Below are 15,185 nucleotides of genomic sequence, written 5' to 3'. Positions count from 1 at the left end.
AGAGAAATATACATTTGTTTTATTTATTTATTTATTTATTTATTTATTTATTTGAGGGGGGAGGGAGGGATGGAGGGAGAGGGGCAAAGAGAATGGTCACACCAGGACCTCTAGCCATTGGAAACAAATTCTCAAACATGTGTGTGCCACTTTTGCTTCTGGCCTTATGTGAGAACAGGGGAATCAAACCTGGGTCCTTTGGCTTTGCCATCAAGTACCTTAACTACTGAGCCATCTCTCCAGTCTGAGAAACATGCATCCTAACTCACTGCACAGTTTTGAGGGAGGTCCAGTGGTAAATACCAAATTAAATGAATATATACAAATTAACAAATTATAATCAAAGTATCTAATTTAATTTTTACATGTTGGTTATTATAAGACTTAACCATAAATAATCTTAGCATGAAAATGTTATGTGGCTTTAAAATTGCAAATATTTGTTTCTCATTTAACTTTTTTTTTTTTTTTTTCCAAGGTAGGGTCTCAGTGTAGCTCAGACTGACCCAGAATTCACTATGTAATCTCAGGGTGGCCTCGAATTTATGGTGATCCTCCTACCTCTGCCTCCCGAATGCTGGGATTAAAGGCGTGAGCCACCCAACCTGGCCCTCATTTAACTTTTTGTTTGTTTGTTTTTTGAGGTAGGGTTACACTCACTCCAACCCAGGCTGACCTGGAATTCTCTATATAGTCTCAGGGTGGCCTCGAACTCACAGCAATCCTCCTGAATGCTGGGACTAAAGGCATGTGCCACCACACCTGGCTCTCATTTGGCTTTTTATTAAAAATTTTTATTTATTTGAGAGTGACAGACAGAAAGAGACAGATAGAGAGAATGGGTGCACCAGGGCCTCCAGCCACTGCAAGCAAACTCCAAATGCATGCACCACCTTGTGCATCTGGCTTATGTGGGTCCTGGGGAATTGAGCCTTGAACCGGGGTCCTTAGATTTCACAAGCAAGCACTTAACCACTAAGCCATCTCTCCAGCCCTCATTTGACTTTTAAAGGAGTTTTGTTTTTCCTTTTCTGTGTGTGTGTGGTGGGAGGAGGTTCGGGGTAGGGTCTTGCTGTAGTTCAGGCTGACCTGGAATTTACTATGTATGTAGTCTTATGTGGCCTTATGGAAGTCCTCCTACCTCTGCCTCCCCAAGTGCCGAGATTAAAGGCCTGTGCCACCACGCCCAGCCTTTTTTCTTTTGGATTATGTTTTTACTATTCTTTAATAATTTATTTATTTGCAAGCAGAGAGAAACACACACAGAGAGAGTGAATAGGTACGCCAGGTCCTCTAGCCATTGCAAATGAATTCAGACCACTTTATGCATCTGGATTTACGTGGTACTAGGGAATCAAACCCTGGTCGTTAAGCTTTGCATGCAAGCACCTTAACCACTGAGCAATCTCTCCAGCCCTAGTTTTACTGTTTTAAAGTGTGCTTCCTTTTTTATAAACAGTGGTTTTGCTTTATTGGAGCACTTTTGAGCTTGTCATTTTATTTATTTATTTATTTATTTATTTATTTGAGAGCGACAGACACAGAAAGACAGATAGAGGGAGAGAGAGAGAATGGGTGTGCCAGGGCTTCCAGCCTCTGCAAACGAACTCCAGACGCATGCGCCCCCTTGTGCATCTGGCTAACATGGGATCTGGGGAACCGAGCCTCGAACCGGGGTCCTTAGGCTTCACAGGCAAGTGCTTAACCACTAAGCCATCTCTCCAGCCCTCATTTTATTTTGATCATAGCAAATGTAAATAGGACTGGCCTTTTTGTTCCCCGTAGACAGAAGAGTAAACTGAAACACATTGAAACTGATGTTGTATGAATAAAATTACATATATATAAATATATATATATATATATATTTTTTTTTTTTTTTTTTGAGGTAGGGTTTCACTGCAGCTCAGGCTGACCTGGAATTTACTATTATGTAATCTAAGGTTGGCCTTGAATTCATGGCAATCTTTCTCTGCCTATCAAGTGCTAGAATTAAAGGCATGCACCCCCACACCCAGCTTAAAACAGTGTTTTTATATTGGGCACTATGGATGAAACTACCATCTGTTTATAACAACAAAATACTAGAAAGAACCTTATTTAGATGTTCTGAGTCAGGCTAGAAATGGCTCAGTGGTTAAGGTGCTTACCTGCAAAGCCAAAAGACTCAGGTTTGATTCTCCAGGACCCACTTAAAGCCATATGCACAGGGTGGCACCTGCGTCTGGAGTTTTTTGCAGTGGCTAGAGGCCCTGGTGTGCCCATTCTATTTCTATCTGCCTCTTTCTCTCAAATAATATTTTAGATGTCCTGAGTCATCAGCTAGTGGCAAGATAAAATGCGTCACATTCATAGTATACAGATGGTTCAGAGCATTGGTCATAAAAATATTGTGAGAGAAAAATGAAATTCATATTTAAAATATATAAGACAAGACCTATGGCTCAGGGGTTAAAGGCACTTGCATGCAAAGCTGGACAACCCAGGCTCAATTCTCCAGTACCCAAGTAAAGCTAGATGTACTAAGTGGTACATGCATCTGCAGTTCTTTTGCAGTAGCAAGAAGCCCTGACATGTCCCTCTGTCTCTCCTCCCATGTAAACAACTAAATAATATTTTAAAAATTAGGGCTGGGTGTGTTGCTGGTACACACCTTTAATCCCAACACGTAGGAGGCAGAGGTACGAGGATTACCATGAGTTTGAAACTACATAGTGAATTACAGTTCAGCCTGGGCTGGAGAGATGACTTAGTGGTTAAGGTGCTTGCCTGCAAAGCCAGAGGACCCAGGTTCAGTTCCCTAGTACCCATGTGAATCCAGATGTACAAGGAAGGCACGTGAGTCTGGATTTTGTTTGCATTGGCTAGAGACACTGGCATGCCATCTGTCCCCTCCCTCCCTCCCTCTCACTGCCACTGTCTCTCTCATTCAAAAAATAAAAATTTAAAAAACACAAGATATATGCTACCCCCTCTCAATATATATAGGTTGAATATCCTTTATCTTAAATGCTTGGGGTTAGCAGTATTTCATGTTTGTTTTATTAATTTATTTAAGAGAGAAAGAGAATGGTCATGCCAAGGCTTTGCAAACAAACTCCAGAGACATGTGCCACCTTGTGTATCTGGCTTTACATGGGTGCTAGGGAATCAAACCTGGGTCGTTAGGCTTTGCAGGAAGGCACCTTAACCACTAAACCATCTTTCCAGCCCTGTTTCAGAATTTTACTTTTCTTTTAGATACTGGATATTTCATTAGGCTTTACCAAGGTTAGACATTCATAATCTAAAATCCAACATGCAAACAAGGTGTGGTGGCACATGCTTTTAATCCCAGCATTTGGGAAGCAGAGGGAGGAGGATTGCTATGAGTTCAAGGCTACCCTGAGGCTACATAGTAAATTCCAGGTCAGCCTGGGCTAGACTGAGACCCTACCTAAGAAAACCAAAAAGATAAAAAATAAAATCCAGCATGCTATGAAGTCTCTCTGATTGGAGAATTAAGAGATACTCAAGGGCTGGAGAGATTGCTCAGTGGTTAAAGCATTTGCCTGCAAAAACCAAAGGACCCAGGTTCAATTCCCCAGGACCCACGTAAGCCAGATGCACAAGGTAGCAAATGCGTCTGGAATTTGTTTGTAGTGGCTAGAGGCTCTGGCACAACCACTCTCTCCCACCCTCCCCTCTCTCTAGTTGCCTCCTCTTAAATAAATAGAAAATAAAGAGATACTCAAGTTGTACTTACATAAACACATTCTTGTGACAGCCCATTTTTAGGGTACAATGTGTGTATTAAAATCTGAGAAGATTCCTACCAAATCACTTGTCAGTGGAAGGGATTAAGGGTGATGGTTTAAAGAGAGAGAGTTTATTTATTTTTCATTATGTAGTTTTTATTTTAGATGAGTATTGTAAAAAAAAAATTCACCTGGAGTAAAATCAATTTTATTTTATTTTTTATTTATTTTGGTTTTTTAGGGTCTCACTCTAGCCCATGCTGACCTGGAATTCACTATGGAGTTTCAGAGTGGCCTCAAACTCACGGCAATCCTCCTACCTCTGCCTCCCAAATGCTGGGATTAAAGGTGTGCGCCACCATGCCCGGCTTTAAAATCAATTTTTTAAAAAACATCATCAGTCTCAGTACACAGTTAATGAATTGACTGAAACAAGATTAACCAAATGACAGTCCAAGTTATCCACAGGAGCTTCTCACATTAAGCCATTAGAGAGAAAATAAAATATGTTTCAATACACAAGTAGATTAAGTCTATGGAAAAACTAGAGAGTTCCCATCAGGGTCATGATTTTAGTCAAGTAGTTTACAGCATTTTGCATGAAAGAAACTGCAGTGTCATCTGCAAGCAAACAAAATAAAACCCATCTGAGGCTATAGGAATGAACACAGATTTTTAAAAAGTATGGAGATGAGATAAGAAGTTCTATCAGTTCTTGGCAACAAGAAATTTCACTGCATATGGCACACATTTCAAGAAATGAAGCAAAATATGAAAAGTCTCAAATAATGTTTTGCTAATTTTCATTTCTATACATTTCATTTACTTTATTTTATAGTGAACATGAAACCCATATATTGCATTAGTCTAAAATAAATTCTGTTGTAAGTTTGCTGAAATGAAATTTTATCAGTGTATTCTAACCTTGTTTGTCTTTCTAAATCTAGGGATTTCATTTTTAGACATTCCAAGAGAGTTTATTTTTTTTTTAATATTTTTTGTTCATTTTTTTATTTATTTGAAAGTGACAGACACGGAGAAAGACAGATAGAGGGAGAGAGAGAGAATGGGCGCGCCAGGGCCTCCAGCCACTGCAAATGAACTCCAGACACGTGCGCCCCCTTGTGCATCTGGCTAATGTGGGACCTGGGGAACCAAGCCTCGAACCTGGGTCCTTAGGCTTCACAGGCAAGCGCTTAACCGCTAAGCCATCTCTCCAGCCAGAGTTTATTTTTTAAAGAAGCTAATCTGATCCCCCCAAAAAACTGAGTTTACAGGTGGAAATCTAGATGTCTTTGAAGATTCATTTCTGGTCTGGGGAGATGGCTCAGCAGTTAAGGTGCTTGCTTGTAAAATCGGCTATCTGGGGTTCAGTTCCCAGTACCCATGTAAAGCTAGATGCTCAAAGTGGTGAATGCACCTGGAGTTCACATGTGGAGTTCATATTGTGGCATGAGGCTCTGGCATGTCCATTGTCTGTCTCTTTCTCCCCCCACCCCCGGCCCTCAAAAATGAATTTTTTTCTTTTCAAAAATGAATTTTTTGAAAAATGCACTTCTAAAAAAATAAGAAGAAAATAAAGAAGAAAAACGCACTTCTGTCAAGGGTGGTGGTGCACACCTTTAATCCCAGCACTTGGGAGGCAGAGGTAGGAGGATTGCCATGAGTTTGGGGCCACCCTGAGACTACATAGTGAATTCCAGGTCAGCCTGGGCCAGAATGAGACAATACCTCAAAAAAAAAGGTGTGTGTGGGGGGGGAAGCACTTCTAATGCAGCTAACCCTGACTTTACAATTCTCTTCTGGGGAAAAATGAAGCAGAAGAGATTGCAGAGGTGATATAAACAAGATAAAGCACATCCCAACAACTCTTTTCCCTTAGTGCTTTCTAAACATGGTTTCCAGCTGAGTGCGGCAGCACATGCCTTTAATCTCAGCACTTTGCCACTAGAGATAGAAGGATTACTGTGAGTTCAAGGCCAGCCTGGGTCTACAGTGAGACCCTACCTAAGAAAGACCAAAAAGTAAAAAGATGGTTTCCATGTGTCAGAAACTTTTGAGTTGGAATTGTAACTCATTAATGCCATTATCTTTTAAAGACTGAGTCAAATAAGGGGCTGTATATCCGTTTACTTTTTCTACAACAAACCATAAAACTTCAAAAACTAATGGAAAAATGTTTTTTTGTAAACCTGCTTGTCTGTGCACAGCGGACCCACCTCCATACATCGATGGGATTCGTATTAACAGCCCTCATTACTTGACTAAGATAAAGCTGACCACACCAGGAACCCACACCTTCACCCTGGTGGTTTCTCAGTATGAAAAACAGAACACCATTCACTACACTGTCCGGGTAAGTACAGTCAGCACACAGTGACAGAGCAGTCATTTGAAGTGTCATGTACTCTGCTGTGTCAGTGGGCCAACCAGCTGAAGAAAAATGCTTTAAATATTTATGTATCTTTTGGCTGGCTTCAGTTACTCCGGTACCCAGGCCTGCCATAAACTTAAGTCCTTCCGCCTCAGCTTCCAAGTACTGGCCCAAAATTTTAATCCTGAAAATTTATCGTTTGTTGTTGTTGTTGTTCTTCTGAGGTAGGGTCTTCATTCTAGCCTAGGTTGACCTGGAATTCACTATGCAGTCTCAGGGTGGCCTCCTACCTCTGCCTCCCAAGTGATGATTAAAGGTGTGAGCCACCACACTTGGTCTCCATTTTCTGTTTTTATATGTACTAATTGGGTAGCGTGCTTCCTGTTGAAATGTGAGTCACTTTGAATGACATGTTGAATGAATATTTTCACAGGAACAGTCCCTAGATAGTATACTAGACGAATAAATTTAGTTCTAAAGCAAGGTGTTTACCCATTTAACCTAGTATCTTATTTTTATTTTTTATTTGAGAGAAAGAGATAAAGGCAGATAGAGAGAATGGGCACACCAGGGTTTCTAGTCACTACAAACGGAACTCCAGACATGCCACCTTATACATTGGGCTTTACTTGGGTATTGGGGAATCAAACCTGGGTCCTTTGGCTTTGTTGGCAAGAGCCATTTCTCTAGCCCTTAACCTAGTATCTTTAAAACACAGCCTTTTAAGCTGGACATTGTGGTGCATACCTTTAATCCCAGCACTTAGGAGGTAGAGGCAGGAGGATCGCCATAAATTCAAGCACTCTGAGACTACATAATGAATTCCAGGAGCCTGGGGTAGAGTGAAACTCTACCTCAAAAACAAAAAAAAACAAAAAACAAACAAAAAAGATAGCTTCTTAAGATGGACATGGTGACTCACACCTTTAATCCTAGCACTCAAGAGACTTAGGAGGATCACCATGAATTAGAGGCCAGCCTAGAGCTACAGAATGAATTCCAGGTCAGCCTATGCTAGAGTGAGACCCTGCTGTCAAATAAATAAAGAAATAAAAATTATCCTTTGAAGCCGGGTGTGGTATGCATGCCTTTAGTCCTAGCACTCAGGAGGCAGAGGTAGGAGGATCGCCATGAGTTTGAGGCTCACCCCGAGACTACATAGTGAATTCCAGGTCATCCTAAGCTACAGTGAGACCCTACCTTAAAAACCAAAAATAATAATAGTAAAAATATTTAAAAGAAATTCAAGGTAATCCTCAGCTCTATATATAAGAAGTGCAAGGCCAGCCTGGACTATATGAGACTGTCTCAATCAAAGCAAAATGAAGTCCTAAGTTTGTGATTATAAAACATATTTAGGGGCTGGAGAGATGGCTTAGCGGTTAAGGCGTATGCTGCAAAGCCAAAAGGCCCCTCTTCAATTCTCCAGGACTCGCATAAGCCAGATGCACAAAGGGTGCATGCATCTGGAGTTTGTTTGCAGTGGCTGGAGGCCCTGGTATGCCCTTCCTTTCTCTCTCAAATAAAAAAAAAATTAAAACATTTAACTCTTTTTTTTTTTCCCCCTTACTCTCTAGAGCTCATTTTTTATTTACTTACCCATTTATTATTAACATTTTGTAAGATATATCATGTATTGTACCCTCTTTTCCCTCATCACTGCCCCCATTCTGCTTGGGACCCTCGTCAGTGGGGTGTAGGCTAAGCATTGTGGGAGCAGCAGTCAGCTATTTTGGGGGTGAGGGAATGCCTTTTGGCATGACATATCAACCTGGGGCTCTTACAGTCTTTCCGCCCCCTCTTCTGCAAAATTCCCTGAGCAGTGGTGGTTGAGTTTTAAGGCTACTTCAGTGGTAAGCTCTTAGGAGCCTCTGGATCTCTGTTTTGGTAGGTGTTGAGTATTCTCAGGGTCTGTCTCCTTCTTCCTGGCACTGATTATCAGGAACAGCATGGAAGCAGCATTCTTGCTTATCTCCCCAATTCTTCTGTGGTTTCAGCTGTGGCTTGGCTGAAGTGCAAGGGGTTGTTTATCTCCTTGGGTCTTGCTACTGTGTGCACCCTATGGAGCAGGGGATCCAGAAGTTGGGGACCCAGGGACCATTCAGTCAGGAAGGCAGAGCCTAATTTTTAAGTTTTTAGTGACTTATACTATAGTGGGAAAATGATTGTAACTTTGTTGTCAATTGTTTGTCATGCATACATGAAAAAATTCGGTCAATCCGAATGGACTTTGAGCCATAAAAAGCCACTAGAGGCCACTGCCAGTCCTTGAGTCTTCAGATGCAGACACTGGGGTGGGAAGACAGTCCTCATTCACAGTGGTACAGAAAGCCAAGACCAAATCCTTGGCTGCCACAGTAATGACTGGTATACCAGCTAATGCTGAAGCCCTGGAATAGATCCAACACATTCCTTTGTCATTTTAGTGTTCCTGTCAAGTTTCTAGAATAACCTTTGGATGGAGGCCTTTTTTCTTTTTTTTCCTCAATTTTTATTAACATTTTCCATGATTATAAAAAATATCCCATGGTAATACTCTCCCCCCACCTTCCCCTTTGAAATTCCATTCTCCATCATATCCCCTCCCCATCTCAATCAGTCTCTTAATTTTGATGTCATGATCTTTTCCTCCTCTTATGATGGTCTTGGGTAGGTAGTGTCAGGCACTATGAGATCATGGATATCCAGGCCATTTTATATCTGGAGGGAGCATGTTGTAAGTAAGGAGTCCAACCCTTTCTTTGACTCTTACATTCTTTCTGTGGAGGCCTTTTTTCCATGTAGGTACATCTTTTTTTTCCATCTATAGGTGTACTCAGCATGCAGCTTCACTTTCTCCAAGATCCCTTCACCTTACACCTTATCAAAACGGGTAAGAAAATGCTTTCTCGCGATATCCAGCCAATCTTTTAGAAAGTTAGGATTCCCTCTCCTTTCTGCCTTTATTAAGTAAACTAAATGCCTTACTGGGCAAGTTGGAATGCAAGATCTTTACTAAACAACACATCTGTGGAAGGAAACCATTGCTAGAAACAAGATGGATATAAGCCTTGGTTTTGAAGACCAGTCCATATAGGTGAACCTTTACCACAGAATTTGAGAATAACCTGCAGTGTAGGGTAAGTATGTAGAAGATTCTGGGGAGAATGTTTTGCAGACAGAAAAATTTGATGATAGCCCAAGAAGTTGAGTTTAGTGAAGTGACTCTGCTGAAGTGCTGAAAAGTGTGCTATCAGTAGTAAATGAAGACTAAGAAATGAGGTGGGACCACAAAGTGGGGAGCTCTTTTTTGCAAAGGTGGAAGTAAGGGCTAGAGAGATGGCTCAGTGGTTGGAGGCACTTGCTCGCAAAGCCCAACAGCTGGATTCGATTCCCCAAGACCTACATAGTTATATGCACAAAGTGGTACATAAGTCTAGTTCGGTTTCATGACAATAGACCATGGTATGCCCATTTTCTCTTCCTCTCAAAAAAAAAAAAGTGGAAATGAGTTTTTCTTTAAAGTAGAATTGGAGAATGTGAATCTTTGTTAATGCAAACATGTTGTTTTATTAGATTAATGGAAAGTGGAGTGGTCAGAGTGCTGGAGGATGTGGAAATTTTCAGGAGACTCACAAAAATAACCCCATCTACCAATTCCATATAGATAAAACTGGACCATTACTTATTGAGCTAAGAGGACCAAGGTTTGTAATGAAGCTTTTATTGATGGCAGGAGGTGGGGTGGGGCGGGGTGTACTGCAGGTTGACCTCAGGGTTTCATGTAAGCTAAGAAAATGTTCTTAACCACTGAATCATTGACCTTACATTGACAAACTTAGAAGATCAAAGTTTAGAAACAAACCTATGCAAGCACAGACATTTGACTTGTGGTAATGATGGCATTGTAGAGGAATAAGAAAAGGGCAATCCTAGCTGGATGTGGTAGCTCACACACCTTCAATCCAAGCACTTGGGAGGCAGAGGCAGGGGTGTGCCATGAGTTTGAGGACACACTGAGACTACATAGTGAATTCCAGGTTAGACTAGACTTGAGTGAGACCCTACCTCAAAAAAAAAAAAAAAAAAAAGAGGGAGGGTTAGTTCTTAGTAAATGGAATGGCATGTGATAATTGAGTATTTAAATACAGGAAGTAATAATCAAACCCAGCTCACATCAGATCTAAAAATCAACTCTAGGTTACAGACTTAAATGTCAGAGGCAAACCAGTATAACTTCTAGAAGATAATGTGAATAGGTGTGAAATAGAACTCAACACCTAGGCTAAAGTATTCTGTATGTTTTTTGTTTTTTTTTTTTAAATTTTTTGGTTTATTTTTATTTATTTATTTGAGAGTGACAGACAAAGAGGCAGAGAGAGAGAGAGAGAATGGATGCTCCAGGGCTTCTAGCCACTGCAGATGAATTCCAGATGCGTGTACCCCCTTATACATCTGGCAAACGTGGGTCCTGGGGAATTGAGCCTCGAACCGGGGTCCTTAGGCTTCACAGGCAAGCGCTTAACCGCTAAGCCATCTCTCCAGCCCTTCTGTATGTTTTAATTTTATTCCATGGTTTACTTTCCTGTTACATAGCTTTGTTTTGTTTTTTTTCTGTTACAACGAAAATACTTTCAAATTATTCCTAGGAGAGCCTGTAAGGAAAAAAAAAAACCTTAAACTAAGCCTAATACAGAAGTAATTCTTAGAATTTCAGAGTACTGTTTTCTCCTAATAAAATTTCTGGAACATACATACCAGCTGATAGTATGTATGCCTGAATTTTAGGTATGCTTAGTTTAAATCATGTTTTTGTAATTAACGTTTTTGCATTTTTCACATTAGGCAATACAGTGTTGGCTTTGAGGTTGTAACAGTTTCCATGATGGGAGATTCTGGTCCTCATGGCTTTCAGAGGAAATCTAGTGGTGACTATAGGTAATGTTGGCATTTTGTTTTATCTAGTGTATTTTTACTTCTTGTGGCATCATGTTGTATAAACCTTATTCTCCTGTTCTCTGAATATAGATGTGGATTTTGCTACTTGGAATTAGAAAATATACCTGCTGGGATCTTCAATATCATTCCCAGTACTTTTTTGCCTAAACAAGAAGGACCTTTTTTCTTGGACTTTAATAGTACTATTCCCATCAAGACAACACAACTTCAGTGATGGGGAATCCCAGCCAGTATTGGATTCAGTTACTGAACATCGATGGATTCTTCAGTCAAGGTGATGAAAAGGGAGGAACTAAATGGAAAGTTGTGTTAGGAGTGGCATCGGGTGTTTGTCATGGTGTTTGGTAAGAGTTCTATAGTCAGAATTACCTAGACATGCTGGTGACATGGTTTTGTGTCTGTAGGATTGGCTTGGCTTGCATTTAGGAGCCACTTTTGTATAAAAGTGCATCTGATTAAAGGTCAGACTCTGCTGTCGCTGTGAGATGCCTTTAGCTAAAAGAGCAAGTGAACCGAGCACAGATGAGAACAAGGGCCAAGAACACACTGAGCGCAAGAGCAGGCTATTCTAATATCGTGAAATGGTTGCATCACTCTCATTTTTACAGAGCATGTACGTTTCACCTGTTTGTGTTGACCCTACTGTACCTCTCAGGCAACTTACTGAGTCATGTCCCTATGAGTATTAGTTTTGCTTCATGATTTTTATGAAGGAATAAAGCTTTAAGAAGCATATGGCATTAAAATGCTTAGGCTTAAAAAGACTGCCGAGGTTAGGTACCTGTTTTGCATTGTGGAGAGAATGGAGGTATGTTTATTATGGAGGTTTTTAATAGGTTCATGAAAATACAGTAAATTGCTCTCCATATATAGTTCAGTGCTGTTGTGATAACAGCTCTTTGAAGAAAAACCCTGTATATGGCGATTGAGTTATTCATAAAAAGTGAATTGCCAAGGATTAGTGTGGTATGAATTCAGTTTGCATAAAAATCAGATTTTAAAGTTATGAAAAACAAGGTGGGATTTTTCATTTTTCATTGTGTCTATGAAGATTTCTATTAATTGAAATAAAATATTTATACTTATGGAAATTGCATGATTTAACTCAAAACTTGATTTATTACAAGAATCAAGTTGATTCCATCAAAAAAGCTGTGTTCTTGGAATTTGGTGGCAGTGAGAAATTAGGACAACCCATGGTGCCAGGGGATTGCCTTGATAAAAGTGAAAAGGGCTAGCAGGTAACATATCAGCATCGTTGTTGGCTGCCCAGGTACTTACCCACAGTATGCTTTAATGAATACGCATTGTAAATGGGAAAAGTTCAGCGCTAAGAGGTTTCCACTAGAGGAGGGAGACTGAACCTCCCTTCTGCAAGACCACCTGTCCTGTTCAGTCCTTGGTATCTGGTCTTAAATGAGGATGACAACGCTGGGATTTCTTAAGCAGTTTTTATTGCACTCAAGATATTAGACAAGTACAAAATAAGTTTTAATTAGGGACCTATACCAGTTCTTAAAAAAGGAGAAACTACAGTATGAAGAGATGTACAAATGGCTCAAATGTACAAGCTGTGACAGAATTTGACAACTTGAAAATAAGTCTGCTTTTCTTTTAGAAATGCTAAATTAACAAACTAGGACAAGTAAAATGCAACGCTCTAAGTATGCATGACCATAAAAATGCTAAGGAAAAGCAGTCTATTACATAGCATAACACTCCATTGCCAACATATGCCTACTCCCTCTGACACTAACCCTTGTCAGGCTAGCTAGAACAATGGCAGCCTCTTTTTTTTTTTTTTTTTTTTTTTTTTTTGCATGCATGGCTTACAGTCAATCCCCTTTGGCTGGCAGGGTAAGGTTATGCTATAGAAAACCTCCCACAGCCATGAATCCCCCTATGCTACGTCCCTGCTATCCCCACCCCCAAAAGTGCAGCTTATGGTAGTTTCCCTAGGAAATGGGTGTTCCAGCACACATACTTTTACAAAAGTGCCCTCTGCACACCTGGTGATGGACATGAATGTTCTTGCATTTGAGCTGTCACTAAAACAGATGCCCTGGGATTCAGGGGACAGAAAGAACATCTCCGTTTCCCCAGACTGAGCAGAGACAAGGGACCGAGATGTAGGCTGTGGCCTGTTTGGCTAAGCGTGCAGCCCTCCTCCTGGCTTGGGTCCTTTCACAGGACCTAGTTACCGCTTCCAGCCTCCACTACAGGAAATGCCCCACAAGGCTGCCTACCTGCAGTAGTTCTGCTCTGAGAAACACCAGCCCGAGAACTCTTACCAGAGGGAAAGTCTTCACCCTCAAGGTCACTGAAACTTGGTTAGTGCAGTTTAGAGTAAATGCTTAAGATTTGGCATGTTAATGATGATTGGCACAATGTTGAGTTTCATGTATAAATATTCACTTGCACATGGGCCCTGGGTAGATCAGCCAGTCTTCACCATTTTTATGTCAGCAATAATCCCATCTCTTCCCTTGGGGCACTGCAGGGAGAGCTGCTTCATGCGGGTCTGCAAGGCCTGGCCCTCAGGGGACGTGCTGCTCTGGCTCTTACCGCTGCCACCGCTGCGACTGCGGCTGTTGTTGGCTTTGTTCTCCGCTCCCTCTGCCCTGTCTCCTGTGGACATACAGAGGAAACCAAATGGGAACGGACAGTTTACAAACACCAGCCAAGCCCTTTGCGTTCCTAGTGTCATCCACCGCACCCAGCACTGACTGCTCAGTGTTTATAAAGGCCTCATTGGAGGTGAAATTTGCTGTTCTCACTTTGCAGCTTTTCTCCCTAGGAGGTGGCTTGCCAAGGAGACTATTCTGACACACAAGATCCAAGCTTTGTTGATTGCAGCTGGCCAGCTTACCTCGCTCGATTTCACATTCAGGGGAGGAAGCACCGCTGCACTCACTCCGCGGGCCCAGCACTGGGAACATCATGCCAAACTCCGACAGGGACACGGGGCTGGGTAGATCCAGGCTTCCAGGCCTTGCCACTGCAGGGAACTGGTCAGGCATCTCCGATGGACTCATTGGTCCTGAACTAAAGCTGGACACAGACTGGGTTTCTGAATCATCTTCAGACACAAAGTTGCTGCAGGTGTCATCTTCAAAGGCCTCGGAGGCCACTAGAGTGAGAGAACACCAGTCACCAGGTATCTCCCAAGTAGTAGCCCAATTCCTTGAACACCCACAAACATGCCCTCTGCTGGCAGTCAGTTGCAGAGTGGAGCCTGCAGAATCTGACCAAGCATTAGCCTACCCCATGTAATGGGCATCTTGAGAGGAAGCAGCTGGGTCCCAGGGAGTCTGTCCTAACAGTAGCTCCAGCTGGGAAACCAGCACCCCTAGACACTGCCTAGATACGGAAGATGGCTAGGAATGCAGCTCAGCAGGAGCACGTGTGCCCGTGCCCCAGCACTGAAAGGAGGGAGGGGGTGAGGACTGTCAGGCACTGGTCATTTGTAATGTGTCCCTGCCACACAGCCAGTGTCACCATGGTGACAAGAAGCAGGGTGTGGGGACTTCTTTACAGTGCTGTGCCTAACTTGGTGGCCCAAAGCATCCTATTGCCATTTTCTTCCTGTACAGTCTCATTTCTTAGATCTTGCCTGGTTCTCTTTACACAGAACCTCCTGCACTTTTTAAAAGTGGCCTTGTAGCTTTCCAGAAAGAATGGTTATAAATAAGTATGAGAATGTTTGGGACAGAAAATGGGCTCAGACCTCAATTCAGATCCTAATGCCACTGTTTACTTTGTGGCTTTGTCAAGTTAGTTGCCCTCGGAGCTTCCTGATCCTCTGCACACATTTATGGAAGTGTATGTGTTAACATAACACAGTGCTTAAATTAGCTTCCTCTCCCTAGGACCAGGTACTTCAACACTTACTGATGGCCTTAAAGAATCAGGCTGGAGAGATGGCTTAGCGGTTAAGGCACTTGTCTACAACCCCATAGGACCAGGCTTTGATTCCCCAGTGCCCACAAAAGCCTGGTGCACATGTCTAGGGTTTATTTGCAGTGGCTGGCGTGCTCGTTCTTTCCTCTCTCAAAAGAAAAAGAAAAAAACCACTGAGGAAGGAACCTGGGAGCAAGGAGAAGCAGTGATGCGTTCAGTGACTGTGGAGGGAGATT

At 41.9% G+C, this 15,185-nt stretch overlaps 2 protein-coding genes across 6 annotated transcripts in view; one reads left to right on the top strand and one right to left on the bottom strand.

Annotated features, from left to right (window-relative positions):
• Capn7 (calpain 7) overlaps nucleotides 1–12,140 on the top strand; it is a 60,595-nt gene extending 48,455 nt beyond the window's left edge. For 3 of the 4 annotated variants that reach the window (XM_045136038.1, XM_045136039.1, XM_045136037.1), the window contains 5 exons: nucleotides 5,948–6,093; nucleotides 8,921–8,983; nucleotides 9,667–9,797; nucleotides 10,936–11,028; nucleotides 11,119–12,140. In XM_045136038.1, coding sequence (XP_044991973.1) covers nucleotides 5,948–6,093; nucleotides 8,921–8,983; nucleotides 9,667–9,797; nucleotides 10,936–11,028; nucleotides 11,119–11,263 — 578 coding nt within the window. In that variant the 3' untranslated portion in view covers nucleotides 11,264–12,140. The remainder of the gene's footprint in view (nucleotides 1–5,947; nucleotides 6,094–8,920; nucleotides 8,984–9,666; nucleotides 9,798–10,935; nucleotides 11,029–11,118) is intronic. The other variant, XM_045136040.1, reaches the window with a different exon arrangement.
• Nucleotides 12,141–12,486: 346 nt separating this feature from the next.
• Nucleotides 12,487–15,185, bottom strand: part of Sh3bp5 (SH3 domain binding protein 5) — a 72,704-nt gene continuing 70,005 nt past the window's right edge. For both annotated transcript variants that reach the window (XM_045136075.1, XM_004661251.2), the window contains 2 exons: nucleotides 13,919–14,179; nucleotides 12,487–13,677 (listed from right to left, as the gene is read on the bottom strand). In XM_045136075.1, coding sequence (XP_044992010.1) covers nucleotides 13,487–13,677; nucleotides 13,919–14,179 — 452 coding nt within the window. In that variant the 3' untranslated portion in view covers nucleotides 12,487–13,486. The remainder of the gene's footprint in view (nucleotides 13,678–13,918; nucleotides 14,180–15,185) is intronic.

Source organism: Jaculus jaculus, chromosome 16, assembly GCF_020740685.1.
Source record: "Jaculus jaculus isolate mJacJac1 chromosome 16, mJacJac1.mat.Y.cur, whole genome shotgun sequence".
Classification (NCBI taxonomy): domain Eukaryota; kingdom Metazoa; phylum Chordata; class Mammalia; order Rodentia; family Dipodidae; genus Jaculus; species Jaculus jaculus.
Note: the sequence above shows the minus strand (reverse complement) of the source record. Positions and strands in the feature narration are given on the sequence as shown.